This window comes from Rosa chinensis, chromosome 5 (genome assembly GCF_002994745.2).
Source record: "Rosa chinensis cultivar Old Blush chromosome 5, RchiOBHm-V2, whole genome shotgun sequence".
Classification (NCBI taxonomy): Eukaryota; Viridiplantae; Streptophyta; class Magnoliopsida; order Rosales; family Rosaceae; genus Rosa; species Rosa chinensis.
The window spans coordinates 10789834-10806165 of record NC_037092.1 but is presented as its reverse complement, the minus strand read 5'-3'; the positions used below and the strand labels follow the sequence as shown (position 1 = coordinate 10806165).

At 36.8% G+C, this 16332-nt stretch overlaps 3 protein-coding genes across 3 annotated transcripts; 1 reads left to right on the top strand and 2 right to left on the bottom strand.

The window, feature by feature from the left end:
• Positions 1-211: 211 nt before the first annotated feature.
• LOC112203120 (wall-associated receptor kinase-like 1) lies at positions 212-10283 on the bottom strand. Its single transcript, XM_024344137.2, has 6 exons — positions 9404-10283; positions 9095-9280; positions 2892-4081; positions 1333-1397; positions 501-537; positions 212-397 (listed from the first exon to the last, which is right to left on the bottom strand). The coding sequence occupies exons 1-6, from the start codon at positions 10281-10283 to the stop codon at positions 212-214; spliced, it is 2544 nt and encodes an 847-aa protein (XP_024199905.2).
• A 3203-nt stretch (positions 10284-13486) lies between these two features.
• LOC112203119 (non-specific lipid-transfer protein 1) lies at positions 13487-14105 on the bottom strand. The gene is made up of 2 exons (XM_024344136.2): positions 13774-14105; positions 13487-13608 (listed from the first exon to the last, which is right to left on the bottom strand). Exons 1-2 carry the CDS (start codon positions 14103-14105, stop codon positions 13560-13562), a joined length of 381 nt encoding a protein of 126 aa, XP_024199904.1. The 3' UTR covers positions 13487-13559.
• Positions 14106-15614: 1509 nt separating this feature from the next.
• LOC112203118 (pathogenesis-related protein 1) lies at positions 15615-16091 on the top strand. Its single transcript, XM_024344135.1, has one exon. It carries the CDS (start codon positions 15615-15617, stop codon positions 16089-16091), a length of 477 nt encoding a protein of 158 aa, XP_024199903.1.
• The last annotated feature ends 241 nt before the right edge of the window (positions 16092-16332 follow it).

Below are 16332 nucleotides of genomic sequence, written 5' to 3'. Positions count from 1 at the left end.
TGCTTTTCAGCCACTTATTCTCATAAATAAGCTGAAGTCAGCTTTTCTGAAAAGCACAGCCGTACCAAACTCACCCTTAGAAAGCTAGAGGGCAGTTAAAAGTTCAAGTGCATGCGCATGAGTTCATTTTAATGAAAGAATTCATCCTTACAAGTCTCCGAACCCTTTAAGAGCTATAAAGCTCTTCCCACACAAATCGAAAATCGTCACTTCAATCAGAAGTCAAAACCTCGCCATGCTTCTGCAAGTACTTGGCCACTTTAATCTCATTTGGAGTTCCCTGGAATCTCCTTATGAAGCAAATAGTCTTGATGTGCGATACCAAACATACAGTAGCAGACTCCCGTGGATGCCATTCATGCTTATTGTTAGCAACCGAATGTGCACATGCAATGTCCTAAATATGATTCACAACGAATGAGCAAGATTAAAATCCATGAAAACTGTAAATTACTAGGCGCGCATAAGTATTAGGATAAAATCAAAGCTTAATTACTTACGTTGTCAACCACAAGATGTTCCAGGTTTGGTGATATTCTGGGCAAATCCATCAGTGATTTCCAACAGTAACAAGTTTTAAGTTGTAACTCCAAGCTCTGTAAATTAATAAACGTAGGCGGAAGACACTGAAATCCAATGCTACCAAGGTTAGGCCAACAACTAAGGCCATCTCCAACCCAAAGGGCTAAAAATAGCCTTAGGACTAAATTTTAGGGCGGTCTAATTTTAGCCATAATTTATTTACTATTCATCAATGTGACATCAACCGTCTCCAACCCATTAAGACTAAATTATAACCCTAAAATATATTTTAACATTTTGGATATGTTATATATATATATGTGTGTGTTCTTATTTTTTATCAACAATTTACTTATAGTAATTGAAATCATTTTTATGATAAAAAATATTTTTTCGGTTGTATTTTTTTTTTTTTAAGATAATCAAAAATATCTTTAGCTAATTTTGAAATGGAATAAAATTAATTTCAAAATGGAATAAAGCTGATTTCGAAATGAAGGTTGAAGTCATATGTATCTAAATGAGGTCGAAGTGAAAAAGAAGGTTGAAGTCATATGTATTTATAGTGTAAAAATAAAAAAATAAAAAAAAACCAAACCTAACCAACAGCTTTAAAAAAAAAAAAAAAAAAAACCCAACGGCTAGCTGACGTCATGCTTTTGTCAGCTTCCACTACTAGACGTGGGCCATATGATTATGATCCAATTTTTTTAAAGGGCCAAACAGGTATTTAACCTCGCCTATAGTCCTCATATTTGACATTTTGACCCTTAACATCATGGGTTGGAATTGAATTGGGCTAAAAATTACCCCTTTAGCACTTTGTCCAAGTAGGTTGGAGGTGGCCGAAATCTTGTATTGATGCTTCCAAGAACCTGCACAAATCGCAAAGTAATTCAATAGGTTAATAAGTAAGACTCAAGCAAATTAAATATTGCACATTAAAAGACAAACAATAGCATTTGAAGGAAGATAAAGATGGTCTGTTGAGGTAACGTCTTATTGTATGATTGTATTTTTTTCAGAGCTTTTGAGCCCTCCCTAACACCGAAAAACAAAAATGCAAACAAGTTATAGCATACTTACCATCGACATATATATAAGCTGAAATCGACATATATATGTTTAACGTGGGAAATTTCTGTCAAGAGCTTACGCACACGATCAGCATGTTCAAAAAGATGGCTATTGAATGGATGGAATAGAAAATTTGCCTGGTATCTTGAAATCAATCTTGACTTTGCTTAGGAATTTTACATTCTTTAAAGAATAGCTCACCAAAAAATCATAACAAATGTCTATCTCGTCAAGATTTAAAACATTAGCATCAATAAAAGTTATGCAAATACAATTTACATCACGAGAGCTCAGTACGCTGGTCAAGTTGGAGATTCATTTGCAACCTTTTTACTTTAGGTGCATAAATATTAAGATTGAAATCGTTACCAAAATATACTCCAATATGTCCACCTATGATCAAATCTTCAAGTGCAGCGCAACAAGAAATCAGCTTCTCTATTGAGTTAAAATTAAGATAGTCAAGAGTAACATGGAGCAACTTGAGATAGGGGTAACCATTTGAGGTAGGGGCATTATTTGCACCAACTTTTACACTTTTAATTAATACAACCGGAACAATTGCTAAATGCCTTACACATATAGGGTCCGACTTTTGTGTTGGTATTTAAGCTTTTAAGCTAACACCAACTATAATGGGCGATAGGTTTACAAACAAATCACACCACACTCTCACTCGCACTTAAAGAAATGAAACAAGAATAACAAAGCAAAGGATGAGAGAAATTGGAAGACAAGCTACTGCTTCTTATTGATGAACTCTTGAGTTAATTGAATGATTACATAACGTACTACCTCTTCCCTTATATAGGGACTCTTCTACAAGAATAGGAGACAAAATTTTTAATGCATTGTCTATGATACACATTCTATTAGCTGTCCCAGATTTATGTGTCCCAATTATATCCCCTCAACATGATTGGTCCACAAAAATTAGAAAAATGAAATAAAAGATTAAGAAAATATTTTTTTAATCTCTGTAGACCAATCATGTTGAGGGAACAGAATTATGATAGAATAATGGAGACAACTGATTTCATCCCGACTCACTACACCATGCATATGAGAAAGCAATAAATATGCAAGGAAACTTATTCAAACTAAATTGCCTCACTATATGTATAGCCATGCTATATGTATAGCCTGCAATAGCTAAAAGGTAAAGGAAGAAAAACGTGATTGCCATCTAGATGGCCTTCAATCCAACAGTGGCAGCATTGATTTGATTTGCAATTTCAGCATTTTGTTCCCTCGAATTACTACTGTGTATTGTAAAACATTAGTGGTTGTACATCAGATGAAGAACTTGCAGTACCACCATCTGTAAAAGGACCGTGTGATGTAGAAACAACATCGCAATAAGCCTCGATGGTTATTTCATGAGTTTCAACATCTTCTTCCTCTACCAAATTTTGTTGAACATGATCAGCATCTTTAACTGCCAATCGAACTCCCTCCAATTCCGCCGCTACTTCTTTCATAGTAGGACGTTTCCTTCCACTCAAATTTAAGCATCTTTGCGCAAGGTTAGCAACTGCTATAATTTCTTCTTTGCTACCATCTTTCTTAACTTGAGCGTCAAGAATATAAAACAAACGATTTTGCTCCATGGAAAGAAGAAAATGAGTTGCTAGGCTTCTACTTTCTTGCGACCTCATCATGGAAATAACTGGTTTTTGTCCGGTCAAGAGCTCAGCAAGGACCACACCGAAGCTGTAAACATCACTCTTTTCTGTAAATTGGCTTGATTGAAAGTACTCTGGGTCCAAATAACCAAATGTTCCATGTACTTGTGTGGTGAGATGTGTCTGGTCAGTGGAAATGGATCTTGAAATCCCAAAATCTGCAATTTTTGCTCTATACTTGGCATCCAAGAGTATGTTTGTGGACTTGATGTCCCGGTGGTAAATAGAAGCTGTTGAGTGTAAATATGAAAGAGCTCCAGCAACTTCGGTAGACACTCGCAATCGCGTTCCCCATGTGAGAGGAAACTCCTCATCTTGGTCATGAATGTACTGAGAAAGTGTTCCGTTCGGTAGAAATTCATAGACCAAAAGGGGAATTTCTGTCTCCAAACAACAACCCAATAGTTTAACCACATTTCTGTGGTTAATTTGTGAAAGAATCACAATTTCATTAATGAATTGTCGAACTTCGCCTCCGTTAACTATTTTAGACTTTTTGACAGCAACAATTTGTCCATCCATCAACATTCCTTTGTAAACATTACCTTGGCCTCCCTGGCCAAGAATTCTATCTATGCTAAAATGGTCGGTGGCTTTCTCCAACTCCCTTGAATTGAACAACTTAATTTTTTCAACATTAGCTTGATCACCAGAAGATAATTGTTGCTCCAATACTAAACCGCCATTTTGTTTCAAGAACTTCTCCTTTCGTTTTTTGTTTTTCCTTTTCTTTATGACTTGGACCAACCACCATGCAACAATGGCTAGAAATATTAGTCCAAGACTGCCGCCAGTACCTGAATACCTCAATGAAATTAAGAAAGGTTAATTAACTTCATCAAGAAGCTATATATTGCTTGCTCTTACAACTATACATATGTGTATGTGTGTATGTGTATAATTAACTAAACCAAGTAAAAACAGTGCTCGATCAAAGCTTCTCTTTTCTCAAACTGAGCCAAAGCCTCTTATCTAGCTAGGCGTTTTTTTCTTTTTTTCTTTTTTACCCTCAAGCCTCGGTTCTCTTCCATTAATTAATTATAGTGGTATCTGATTGGGTAAACATTGATTTATCCCTTACATTGTATAGTATGTGTCTTAACCAAATTTGGCACATGACAACGGCCATATCGATTGAAGATGTCCGCCGAGAGGTTCAGCACCACCATCCCACAATGAACCCTGATTAATTCTCCCCCAAATTGCAATTATTGGACTATCAAATGTAAGACCTATTTGTTTATTAACACACCACCCCTTCATCAATTCACTCAGGAACCTAATTTTCATATCCAAACCCACACCGCCAGCGTTTGTTATCTTCGCCGAACACACTAGTTCTTCCTTTTCCTTTTCTCAAGAACAATCCGTCTTCGATTCTTCTCATTGTATTTTTTAATTTTTTGAATTTATGTTTACAAATTTTTTTTTTTTTTTAGAAGAATTTATGTTTACAATTAAAATGAGTGTATTATCTAAATTTTGACATAAATGACTCAAAAAGATTAATTTTTTTTTGAAAAATTAATTAAATCATAAGGCCAACAATTACAAGATATAATTGTATTAAGAAAAATTAATAAAAAATAATCCTACAACCCACTTTTCTCTCCCACTATATTCTCTATGTAGTAACCTCTTCTAGTACCGTTTATTTTTTATTTTTAAAAATACTTTGCACATGCAGAGTATGTGTAGAGGAATGCTAGTTATATTTAAGAAAATAGGTTTTGTTAACTAAAGTGGGTGTGGAAAAACAATAAAACCCTTAGATCTTATCTTAAATTAATTTTAAATGACTTTTAATAATTGAGTGGCAATATGGTAAATAAAAAATAAAAATTATATGAACAAGAAAATAAATAATTTTCAGACAGTTAACTATCCATATTTGCAGTAACCACCCATAATTCAGATAACCTCTCACTTCTTTTTCTTAAATAACTTCCATTTTTTAACTTTTTTTTTTATAGGGTGCTTCTAGTTGGACCTTCAAATTTGATATTTAGACTTCCATCTTTTTTCAATTATAATTAGATTTTGTCAACTCATATGAAAGACAAATACAGACAAAGAAAGCAAAAAAAAATAAAAATTCTTACCTCCCCTAGTAATATAAGTTATCTAAAACAATTAAGGAAAAATAGGGCTAGGTAAAGTTTTATGGCTTGGCTACTGAGGGCTAGGGCTGCTGTCTAGTTAGCTTGGGTTTGGGCTTAGACTTTTGGGCCTGGGCTCAAACTTGGGCTGTTGGGCTCTAAACCTAGACTTAAACTATGGGCTGCCAAGGAGGGTTTCCTACCACCCTCATTCATTACCTAGCGCATCGGGCGGGCCTAACCTAAGAAATTGACCTACTTGGGTTATTTGGGCTTTTTTAAGGTCTATAAAGTGCTAGTCGTACTTCGGATAATAGTTCTACGGAATTGGTAATTATCTTGGGTTGGACTGGAGGAAGCGGCTTATAGATGAGGAATTGACTTCCATTTATTTGCTGAGAAGTAGCTTTCTTTTCGTACCACAATTGCGTGCCTGGCGGATGGAGGGCTAGAAGATGATTTTTCCTCAGAAGATACGGAGTTGTTTTTTGTTTATAGGTTCGCTTCAATAACGGGCTCAACTTGACCTGTAATGAGTTTACAGTGCTTAGATATGAATTGTTTTTCTGTCTTTAAGTGTCTGTAGATTCTAACTTTTTGGCTGGTCATCTAATACAATGAACTTTTACTTCAAAAAAAAATTAAGTAAAAATAATTAATTTCTACGCATGACCTCCTCATTTGATACAAAAATAACTTCAAAACAATCTGATTTGAAATTTCCTTAAACTAAGTTCGTTGAATATTTTGTGTAGTTATTACTATTAAGATCCAAGGTCAACTCCTTTAATTAGATTGAATCAATATTAAGGTTCTAAAAATCGCTAGGCGCTGGTCGGGCAGTGGCCAATGGATTAGCGCTCAAACGTCTAGGCAGTTTTTATGTTTTAATTTATTTTTGTAGCATATAAAAATATAAATAAGAGTATATATAGACTTTAAAAGAATATATGAAGACTTATTATAATTTATAAAGAATAATAATAGGATATTCTATAAGGATATATTTTATTGGAGTTTTGTCCCTTTACACTAATTCTAGGGATTTTTCCCCCTTACAACACTCACTTATTTTTTCCCCACTTATCCATAATAACTCTAATAAGTTGTTCCTTAATACCCAATTAAGTTTTTTCATTTTTTAATTTATTTTTGAGACTATTTTGCCCACCCCTTTGTTACATAAAGAGAGAATATGGAAGAGAGATAAGCTATAGGAGATTTTGTCAGATTCCGACCGCCGTCAGCAGACTCCTGTCATTGGTCACCAACCGCTGGACTTCATCGAAGGTCCCTAAAGAGGTAGTCAGAAATCTCATAGGTCACTGGAGACTTTATTGCCCCTTAATAAACTTTTATTGCCCCCAAAGGTATTCTTGATTTTGAAAGTTTTAGGAGGTTTATTGCCCCCCAATAAAAAGAACATAAAAAACATGTATATACATCATTATGCAACAATTAACAATGTTTTAAAACGCTGAAGGCGTACCCGAGGCGTTTTCGGGAGAGCCTTGCAGCCTTGAGGCATAAGGCGCATAAGGCGTAAGCCTTACGTATAAAGCACCTATATTCATGTAATTTCTACCCTAATACATACCACATTATGATTCAACCAAAAGAACATTACTAAATGTCATTCACTCACAATAAATGAAGTACTAGAAGCATATGATTCAACAAAATTACCAACATAAAATGAAATCAAGGATTTAAAGTTCAAACACCAAAGATCAAGAACAAATGTTGAAATCTACTTCATGCTTGGAAATCTGCAAAATTGACAGTAACCCACAAACAAGATGAACCCATAAGATCAAAATCTGCAAATTTGACAGTAACCCACAAACAAGATAAACCCATAAGATCAAAATCTGCAAAATGACAGTAACCCACAAACAAGAATATCTAAAAGATCAAAATCTGCAAACTATTGCAACCAAATTAATGGGGTTGCTGGACATATATGATTGTCTAGATAGGAAATCGGGAACAACCTGAAATCGGGAATCATACCTTCAAAAGTTCAAATGGCCTGTTGCGAATCCAAGTATCCAACTCCAGTACCTTCAAATAGCCTGCTGCAAATCGGCCTCCAATCAAGCTCAAATTGACTGCTGCGAATCGAAATCGAACTCCTAACTCGAACTCTGGGTTAGGGATCGAATTTCATGCCTTTTGGAACAGAGAGAGGGATGAGATCGGATCTCACCCACTTAATTGCTCTGGGGTGTTTGCCTTAATTAGCACAAGAAATAACTCATTCATTACCATGGACACGGCCACTACATTAGTTAAAAAAATGACTAAATGTGTTGATGCCCCTACCCACGACCGAGGAAGAGTAAATAAAGAACAACCATGGACACAGCCACTACATTAGTTAAAAAAATGACTAAATGCATTGATGCCCCTAGCCACGACCGAGGAAGAGTAAATAAAGAACAATGGTGACAGGAGACAGAGTAGAATAAATCCTCGTTTTGTTTAATGAAATAACTCCAAACGACGTCGTCGTATGGAGGCTTCTCCTTTTCAGAAAGTATGTTCTTCTTCTTCTTCGATGTTGTTGTTCGGTTGTGCCTTTTCTCCCAGTTCTGCCATTTTTACACATTGAATGGACTTCACAGCCTTAAACTTTCTAATTATCTCAAAAATTCAAGGTTGGGCAACTGCACAAACTCGCCACCCCTTGAAATCCACCCCTGGCACAATCTGTTTCAAACTTGAATTCCAGGTTTTTCCTTTTTTGCCCAGTTCTGTCATTTTTCTTTTGCTGCTGCGCGTTCGCCTATGACGCCTTGAGCGTTGCCTTTCACGCCTTTCACGCCTTTGCCGACGCCTCAGCAGCCTTGTCGCCTAATCATCGAAACACACTCAATTTCAGGCCTGATTTCCGCCTTTTGAGCCTCAAGCGCGCCTTGAGGCGCGCTTTTTAATTCATTGACAATTAAGACCAAAGTCATGAAACAAGTTTATTGCCATCCATAAAATAAAGTATATGGGTCAGAATTTTAGAAGCGGATATGATCCACTGAGTGCAATATGATCTCACTAAATCTCACAGAGAATAATGAAGAATTCATGATTCTGGAAATTTTTCAGTTTCTAAACCTGATCCACCTAGCCCTCCAAACCCGCCCAGATCTGCCTAAAATTGCCTAGGCGGCCGCCAAATAGCCCTGATTTGACATTACTTGAGTCAGAGAGCGCGCCGCCACCCAGCCCCTAGGCGGCCGAGTTTTAGAACACTGATCAATATATATTATTTATTTGAGAACCAAAGTCTTTTCCAGAAGTATCCATATTGTAAAAAAAAAAAAAAAAGGAACTATAATTTGGATTAACAAAAAAAATCTTTATAATTGTCTCATTGTTCGGCCCCTCCAAGAATCAATTGTTGGTTTCGCCACTAGATGGAAGTACAACAATAATGTAGGCAGCTCCCTTGTTTAGTAAAATTAAGGAGGTGTAATTAGATTTTTAAGTATATATTCAAAAAAGTGAATTAGAGGTTCAAAGTAGAAAATGTCAAAATATCAAATTTGGAGATCCAACTAGAACCATCATTTTTTTATAAAGAAAAGGCTTGAGAAAGTCGGGTTAATTTGAAGTTGGAACCAAAAGTAGCTGAAGGTGAATTTCTGTCTGAAATTACTATTTATTACAATTATAAGTTAGAATATTAGGCAGATAATATGGAAGTATACATACCGAATGAAACAATATGCAGGAGAACGATCTTTGAGTGTCGTTTGGAATCGTCTTTTATGCAAAGCTTGTCATTCATGCCGTCGGTTTTGTATCCTTTGTGACATGAACAAGAGTATTTTCCTGGAGGTGGAGTATTTAAGCACCGTCCGTTCTGGCAGGGGTTTGAAGCCCTGCACTCATCAATATCTGAAATGGAAATAGCAAAGGAAAAACATCAATTAATTTGGTAAACTTGCAATGTTGAGCTAGCTTTAATTTCCATATATATTAGATGATCGCTGAGTATGTAAACTAAAAATAAAAGATCACCTTGGCAACCACCTGGGTGGTAAGGGTTTCCTTCATAACCAGGCAAGCACCGGCACAAGTAACCTACTGACCCCCTGTTAGGGTTGACGCACCTGCTATTAGCCGTGCATATGAAATCCTTCCTCTTTTGAGCTTCATTACAGGGATTTGTGTCCTTCCCAATTGCCCAATTAAGAACCATTGGAAGCTTTTCAGTGTTTTTCAGCTCTTTAAAACTCGCAGGGGAGAAATTAATCTGGCCTTGTTCTACAATAAAGGCGTAGCTGCAGGGGTTAAAATCCCTTACTCTCAAATTATTTTTGTAGCTATCCACCTTGACCGGCGTATTCTTTAGTCCGCAGGGGATGTTAGTCTGGCAACACCCAGCGCCGGAGCAAGAGTTCTTATCGACGTTGTCAAGGCTGTTGCATACGGATATGCACCCGGTCACCAACTCTTCTTCTCCTCGGAAGCCTTGTATAATTGCACGAACGTCGCAACCAACGGCATAGAACTTGCTTTTGGAACTGGAGATCGTGTAAGGAAGAGGCAGGCTGATCGAAGAAGGGAAGCTGCACGTCAAATTGCCCTGGGCGTTATAGCAATCTGCAGCTACGGAGCCCAATATTCCCAACTCACCGTCATCAAGGGAAATGTTAGTAACAATGAGACTCCCTTCCATCAAATATGCCACTGGTGATTGGGTGGTATGGCTACAATTGATAAAGAATTCTTCTCGCAGGTAACAATCCTTCTTCATGCCAAATGGATATGGAATTGTGAGATTGCCGCACTTGTCTGAGCAGCGAGGCAGGGCTTGAGCAGCAACTGCTGTTGTCGTAGTAGTACTAGCTGCCGATAACAGGAGTAGGACCGCCACCAATGAGAGTCGCAACGCCATGATCTGATCGACGACCCCAAATCAAGCAGCCTAGGGCCGACGCTCGGGTTTAGAATTTAGAAATTCAGGTGTACTAAGGTGATTGTAACTTAAATTGACTGCAACGTACTGGTTCAAGTCCATGCATGCAGACTGATCGAGGTCGTTGTTCCTTTTATAAAAACGAGTAAGCTAGTGAAATGACCATGCATCTTCCTCTGTCGTACTGTCCCTTCGGTCGTCATTTTAATAAACATGGCGCGTCATGTATCTTCATATTCTGCAATCAATTAATCATGGATTTTCTACTATGTATCGTATGACAGGGCATATCGTATACGGCGTTCGCGTTCCCACTTGGAAATTCAGGAGTGCTGAGCTGGATCTAGTTCAAGTCCTCGTTGAGGTCGTTCCTATAATTATTTCCATGAATTAATTGCAAGCATCTCCACCGGTCATGCATGATATGTTCGTGTTTCCCTACTTGCATGGTCGGTCTGTAAATAGTAAATACCACCACGCAGGCGTGAAACACGTTGTTAGAAAAACCATTTCGTATTTATTTTATGTGCTAGTTTAAAAGGTAAATCATGACATCCAACTCTAAAATATCTTATTCGTCACCGCGCTAACATGTGTGGCATGCAGATCGGTGAATCTCCGCTCCAAATTGCTAATTTATTTAATGTTTTTTTCCTTTTCTTTTTTTAATTTATTGTCTCATGTTTTTTATTTTTTAAGAATAATAATAAAATATAGGGACGCATGTAATGAGGAAAAACTTACTAAGCGTCAACATTAAAATTTATTATAGATCTCTCAATTGAAAGCCCAAACTCAATACTACATCATTAGCCAGTAAGAATAGGGACCGCCCCTGAAATCTCCTTAAAAAACAAGCGGGAGACCACAGAAAGGAGGAGCCAAATACAATCTCTTGATAGAAGGAGCGAAATACAAGGTAGGCAGAAGTTGGAATTGAAATTGTTACATGATGGCTGTGTTTGACACCATGGATTGGATTGGATTGGATTTCCTGATCAAACTTCATTAGATAAGATTGGAGAAGTCTTGCAACTTTCCAATACCATGTGTGGTAGGCATATATTTATGGCTGATTGGATAAGCCAAAAACAACCATTTTGAACATTTTTGGCTGATTGGAGAAGTCTTCACAATCTTCATCAGACGGTCCTGAATCGGCAATCTCAACCTCAACACCCTCACGAGTCACGATCCCTATCATCTGATCTGTCAGTTCCTCCTCGAGATCATCGAACCCGTAAACAGGCGAAGCTGGCGCGTCGTCAAGGTATTTCGACCCAATCATCTCCTTCTACTACTGGTCAAACTCACGGTAGTTGAAGAAAATCAGAAGCACCGACGACTACTGGTCGCTCGATCCTCTCGATAAGCTCTTGCTCTCTATGAGGATAAGCGTTGACGTTTATCTCGATGAATCTGAGTCATTTCTCTTTGAAAAAGCTCTAGACCGCCGTGCAGTCCCAGCAATTGGACCTGGAGAAGAAGCTGATATTGCGTTTGTTGCTCCGTCTCGCTCTTGTGCTTCACCGTCACTCTGAGGCCGGAGAGATGGAACTTGATCGGTAATCTTTGGCTTCAAAAACACGTTGGCAAAATTGTTACCCTTGAGCAACGATAGCTTCTCCAGAAACACCGAGGACAGATCGAAGACGATCGGAAGAAGTCGAAAATGGCTGCAAATATGGCCGGAAAATTGGGACGGAGCAGGTACGATGAGATTAGCAAGATGAAGGGCTGAAGGCTGAAACTTTTTGCGCATTCGGGATGAGTCGAAAGAGAGAAGTAAGAAGTTGGATTTGTTTTATGATACCATTCTAATTGGATTTGTTATCCATCTTTGATAGGATATAAGATTTCCGGCCCAATCATATCTGGGCCTCCAAATGGTCAGATTTGATTTTGGTTTTCCTATCTCCTTACATGAAGGAAAACAAACACGGCCGATATTTGATAAAGTTTTGTAAGATTGTAGATTGTTGAAGCAAAATCTGAGTACAACATATATAACTTTAACATCTAAGTATTTCTTACTCGTACAGTCGTACTCACGATATTTTATATTCCTGACAGCGCTTCGATTTACTTATAATTCTTGTTTGTTGATCAGCATTTTATTAAACAATCCTAATAGAAAAACATGTACACAGAGCGAGGCACCTTCAGTCGTACGTATATAATCGACGCAAGGCTTGACCCTTGCATGCACCAATCAGCTGTCCTCTGGAAATTACTTCGCTTATAATTATTCAGAAAATGGGGGAGTTTGGGTAGTTTATATTAAGGATATGGGTGACTAAGGGGGTCTTAGGTTTTGCATCTTGTTAAGGTAATTGATAGCAAGAGAAGATGGTTTAGTTTATAAAAAGTCCGCCTCAACAACCTTTTTTTTTTTTTTTAAACAAACAAATGGAAAAACCCAACACTTTCTGTAATATTCTCAACTCTTTTACATGACACGAGACTCAGGAATTAATCCCTTTTATATTGAAATTGAAATTTTAGAAAGTTACAATTTTTCTTGATATGTTTGTGGTGTGCAACCAAAATAACACATAAAGCACAGTCAATTGCTGGGCTTGCTGCAAAGTGGAAAGTCTGTACCACAGTTCACTCTTTTAATTACGCAGAAACTGAGACTCCTATGGTGCCTCAGGTTTCCTCAGATCATCAAGTACGTGTTTCCTTTCGGTGCTGAATTGGAATAGGATGATGAAGAAGGGGACGAAGACGACGATCTGGACACAACACCAAGTTGGTGCTAATTTTCACAAACACAATCTCATTCCAGAAGAGACAAGCTCTATGTTAGTAACAGAACATATCACCTCTAGAGGCTGAACTCTTTAAACTACTTCCCATATTAATGTTGTAAATCACAAAGTGGCCGATTAACTCTTTTTGCGGTGAAATATTGGAGCATATATATATAATAGAACAGGAATATTTAGCGTTGGAGTTTATGGTGGACAGAACATGGTTTCACTCTATTCTTGGAATTCCGGACCAGTTCTTTTCTCTGGATGCTCAACAAGACAATTAATTAGAGGAAAGAAATGGAGTTTTTTTTTTTTGTTATATGATTGGCGAAATGAAGGAATGTGAAATTTGAGCTTGGGATCTCGATTGAATTCTAGTGTTGTACTAATTAATTGTTGCAGAATATCCAGAGAGAAATGATGCTTATTATTCATATAAATTCTTGTTCTCGGAAGAATACTAATTAATTATGCATCACAAAACATTATCCTGTAGCTAATCTTCTTCTCCAAGTTCTATTTGATCCCATTCAAACACCGGAATTCTGCACATACATTTGTAAAGCACATGATTAGTAGAAGTATTGTACATCTTTTATGTATATAAGTAGATCCATATCAAACCACACTCATGTTGAATGAATATATGGACCGCTTGATTGAGTCATGTGTTAAGTAATAAAAATGAGAGAGGGAGAGAGAGTAATTACGTGTTGCAGTCGAAATTGGGATCATTAACGCCACAAGGGTCAGTAACGTTCTTAAGTTTTTCAGGGGTGATTTTAACTTCAGCACCAATAGCTGTGTCTTTCAAACATTGGCAAAGACTCCTGCGCTTCTCATTGGTATCAGCTCCATCAAGCACATTTTTTACACCTTCACAGCACTCAGGAGGGGCCTTCCCTACGGCAGGGCCCATAAAGAACGTAGCACAGGGCAACAACTTCACTAATTCTGCGTCGCACCCTCCAATTGCAGGACATACATTGAGGACGACGACCATAATCACCAGCCCAGCGAAAGTCATCATTTTCTTCTCCATACTAGCTATCTTTTGGAATTGGAATAGAGGAGTTATTAATGGAATGGTAAGTATATATTGGTTTGAATTGGTTTAGGATGCAAAACCTGAGGTACTTTGTGCTTCTTATATAGGCAATTGTCATTAAGGAAAATGATTTATGGCCTCAATGAAGCCTAAGATTTGTGACCTCAATTTTAGGTGTCATGCTTTGTCATCTGTACACATAACTTATTTGTTAAATCATGCCATGTAATTCTTGAGAAAAATACCATCTTATCCTTACAAAATCTAATGACTCTTAATTATTTTGGCTTCTTTTAAAAAGAAACAAAATTTGACTTTCTTTCATTTTTTTCTTTTCATTACACTCATGTTAGATTTAAACAACAATTTTTTTTTCTTTAATCAATAATAGAAAAAATTTCATGTAATTCAGTCAATAGACTTGCATGTACATTCGATTAATAGATTTGTAGAACACATGTATATGAATTCAACATTTATTGGGTTCCTACAAATTTTAAAAATATAATGTGAAAAATGCATATTCGTATGATTGTATATATTCTTATGTAGCTAGAGTTTAAACATTAGATCTGAATTTATTATTTTTTGTTTGTTTTTCTCTTAAATTTAGATTGTAGATGTTAATTAATGGCTGCGAATTAACGTGGAATTTTTTCTTACCTCTTAATTTAGACATGAGTATTTCCCAAATTCGATTTATTAATGCTATTTTTTTGGATGAAATTAATCAATATTTGGAAAGAAAAGTTAACGTCTATTTCTTGACACATAATTTAATATATTAATGCCATTTGGAAAGAAAAATTAAAGGAAAGCATTTTAATTAAGAAAAATATTGGTCAAAGAATCCGTAGATATATCTCTTAAATTAATACATAATTAATAGCTAGCTTATATTTTTTTTCGTCACCTAATTAAATTCATTAATGTAATAGATTTAACCCCTAACATCTAAAAGGAAATGTAAAAGGGTAAATTTAGTTTCCAATAGTATGATGTGACAAAATATATTATGTGGAACTGAAAATAAAATTTGTATTTACTTACATGACATGACACCTAGGATTTGTCTCAAATCTTAGGCCTTATTGAGACCCTATATCATTGCCCTTGTTATTAAATAGAGTTCGAGAGAGACCAAGCAAATGTTGTGGCTAGATCAAATTTTTATTTTGATTACTATGCGGTGATTATGGTAAGTATGCTGGACCAGACATTCACGCCCAATCAAAGGAGGACAGAGTTAAAGCCAACATTCCAAACCACGGTGGTGGCCATGCATGAAGGATAAATGAGATTTCTCTCCATACAATTTTCTTAACTTTCACTCGTACATCTATTTTTCTTTCTTCGTATGGAGAGAAAGTTAAGGAAATTGTATTGAGGCACTAAACTCTCGTACATCATGAGATGGTAGATGTCCACATTTTTCACTATAAATACACCAATTATCACATGGATCCATCAGTCAGTGCCTAAGAATCTCTACAAACCATCAATATGGAATTTTGTAAGATTTCATCAGTCTGGATTTCTCTCGTAGCCTTATCCTTACTCCATTCCATTTATGCACAAGACAGAATCAAAGACTTCCTGAACGGCCACAACTTTGCTCGAAGGGAGGTAGGTAACAAAGACCTGGAGTGGGATCCTGTACTAGAGCGTTATGCTACTGACTATGCCAAAAAACACATTCATGATTGCCAACTTATCCATACCGGTGGTCCATACGGTGAAAACCTTGCCTCGAGCCCTATTGAGATGTTCGGCTTAGATGCTGTGAGCATGTGGGTGTATGAGAAGAAATATTACAATTACGAGACGAAATCTTGCGTCGGTGGCGAATGTGGGCATTATTTGCAGGTCATTTGGAATACCACGACTCATCTGGGGTGTGCCAAATTGAGGTGCGACAATGGGGGTACTTGGATCGGGTGCAACTATAATCCCCCTCCACAGGGAGACTTGCCTTACTAATGAGATTTCATTTTCTGTTAGTTATATGTGCGCGCACTTTATGAATAAAATGAATCAATAACTGAATGTACAATGTTATAAACAAAGTAAAAGGATACAACTTTTCAATTGTTACAAATATCGAATAACCGACTATAATTTGTAAACGAATTGTATTTGCAATTTGAGTTGATGCATACTCGGCACGAGGCTAGCATGCTCTAATTTTGTTGATTATTCTCGGTTCTCCTCTATAATTACA

Excerpts from the sequence above, each read along its gene's own strand:
- LOC112203118 (XM_024344135.1), top strand. The coding sequence starts at position 15,615 with ATGGAATTTTGTAAGATTTCATCAGTCTGGATTTCTCTCGTAGCCTTA.
- LOC112203120 (XM_024344137.2), bottom strand. The coding sequence starts at position 10,283 with ATGGCGTTGCGACTCTCATTGGTGGCGGTCCTACTCCTGTTATCGGCA. Across the intron at positions 4,082-9,094 it reads CCTGCATATTGTTTCATTCG|GTACTGGCGGCAGTCTTGGA; the intron begins GTATGTATACTT and ends TGAGGTATTCAG. Across the intron at positions 538-1,332 it reads TTGGACAAAGTGCTAAAGGG|AATATCACCAAACCTGGAAC; the intron begins GTAATTTTTAGC and ends GGATTTGCCCAG.
- LOC112203119 (XM_024344136.2), bottom strand. The coding sequence starts at position 14,105 with ATGGAGAAGAAAATGATGACTTTCGCTGGGCTGGTGATTATGGTCGTC. Across the intron at positions 13,609-13,773 it reads CCCAATTTCGACTGCAACAC|AATTCCGGTGTTTGAATGGG; the intron begins GTAATTACTCTC and ends ATGTATGTGCAG.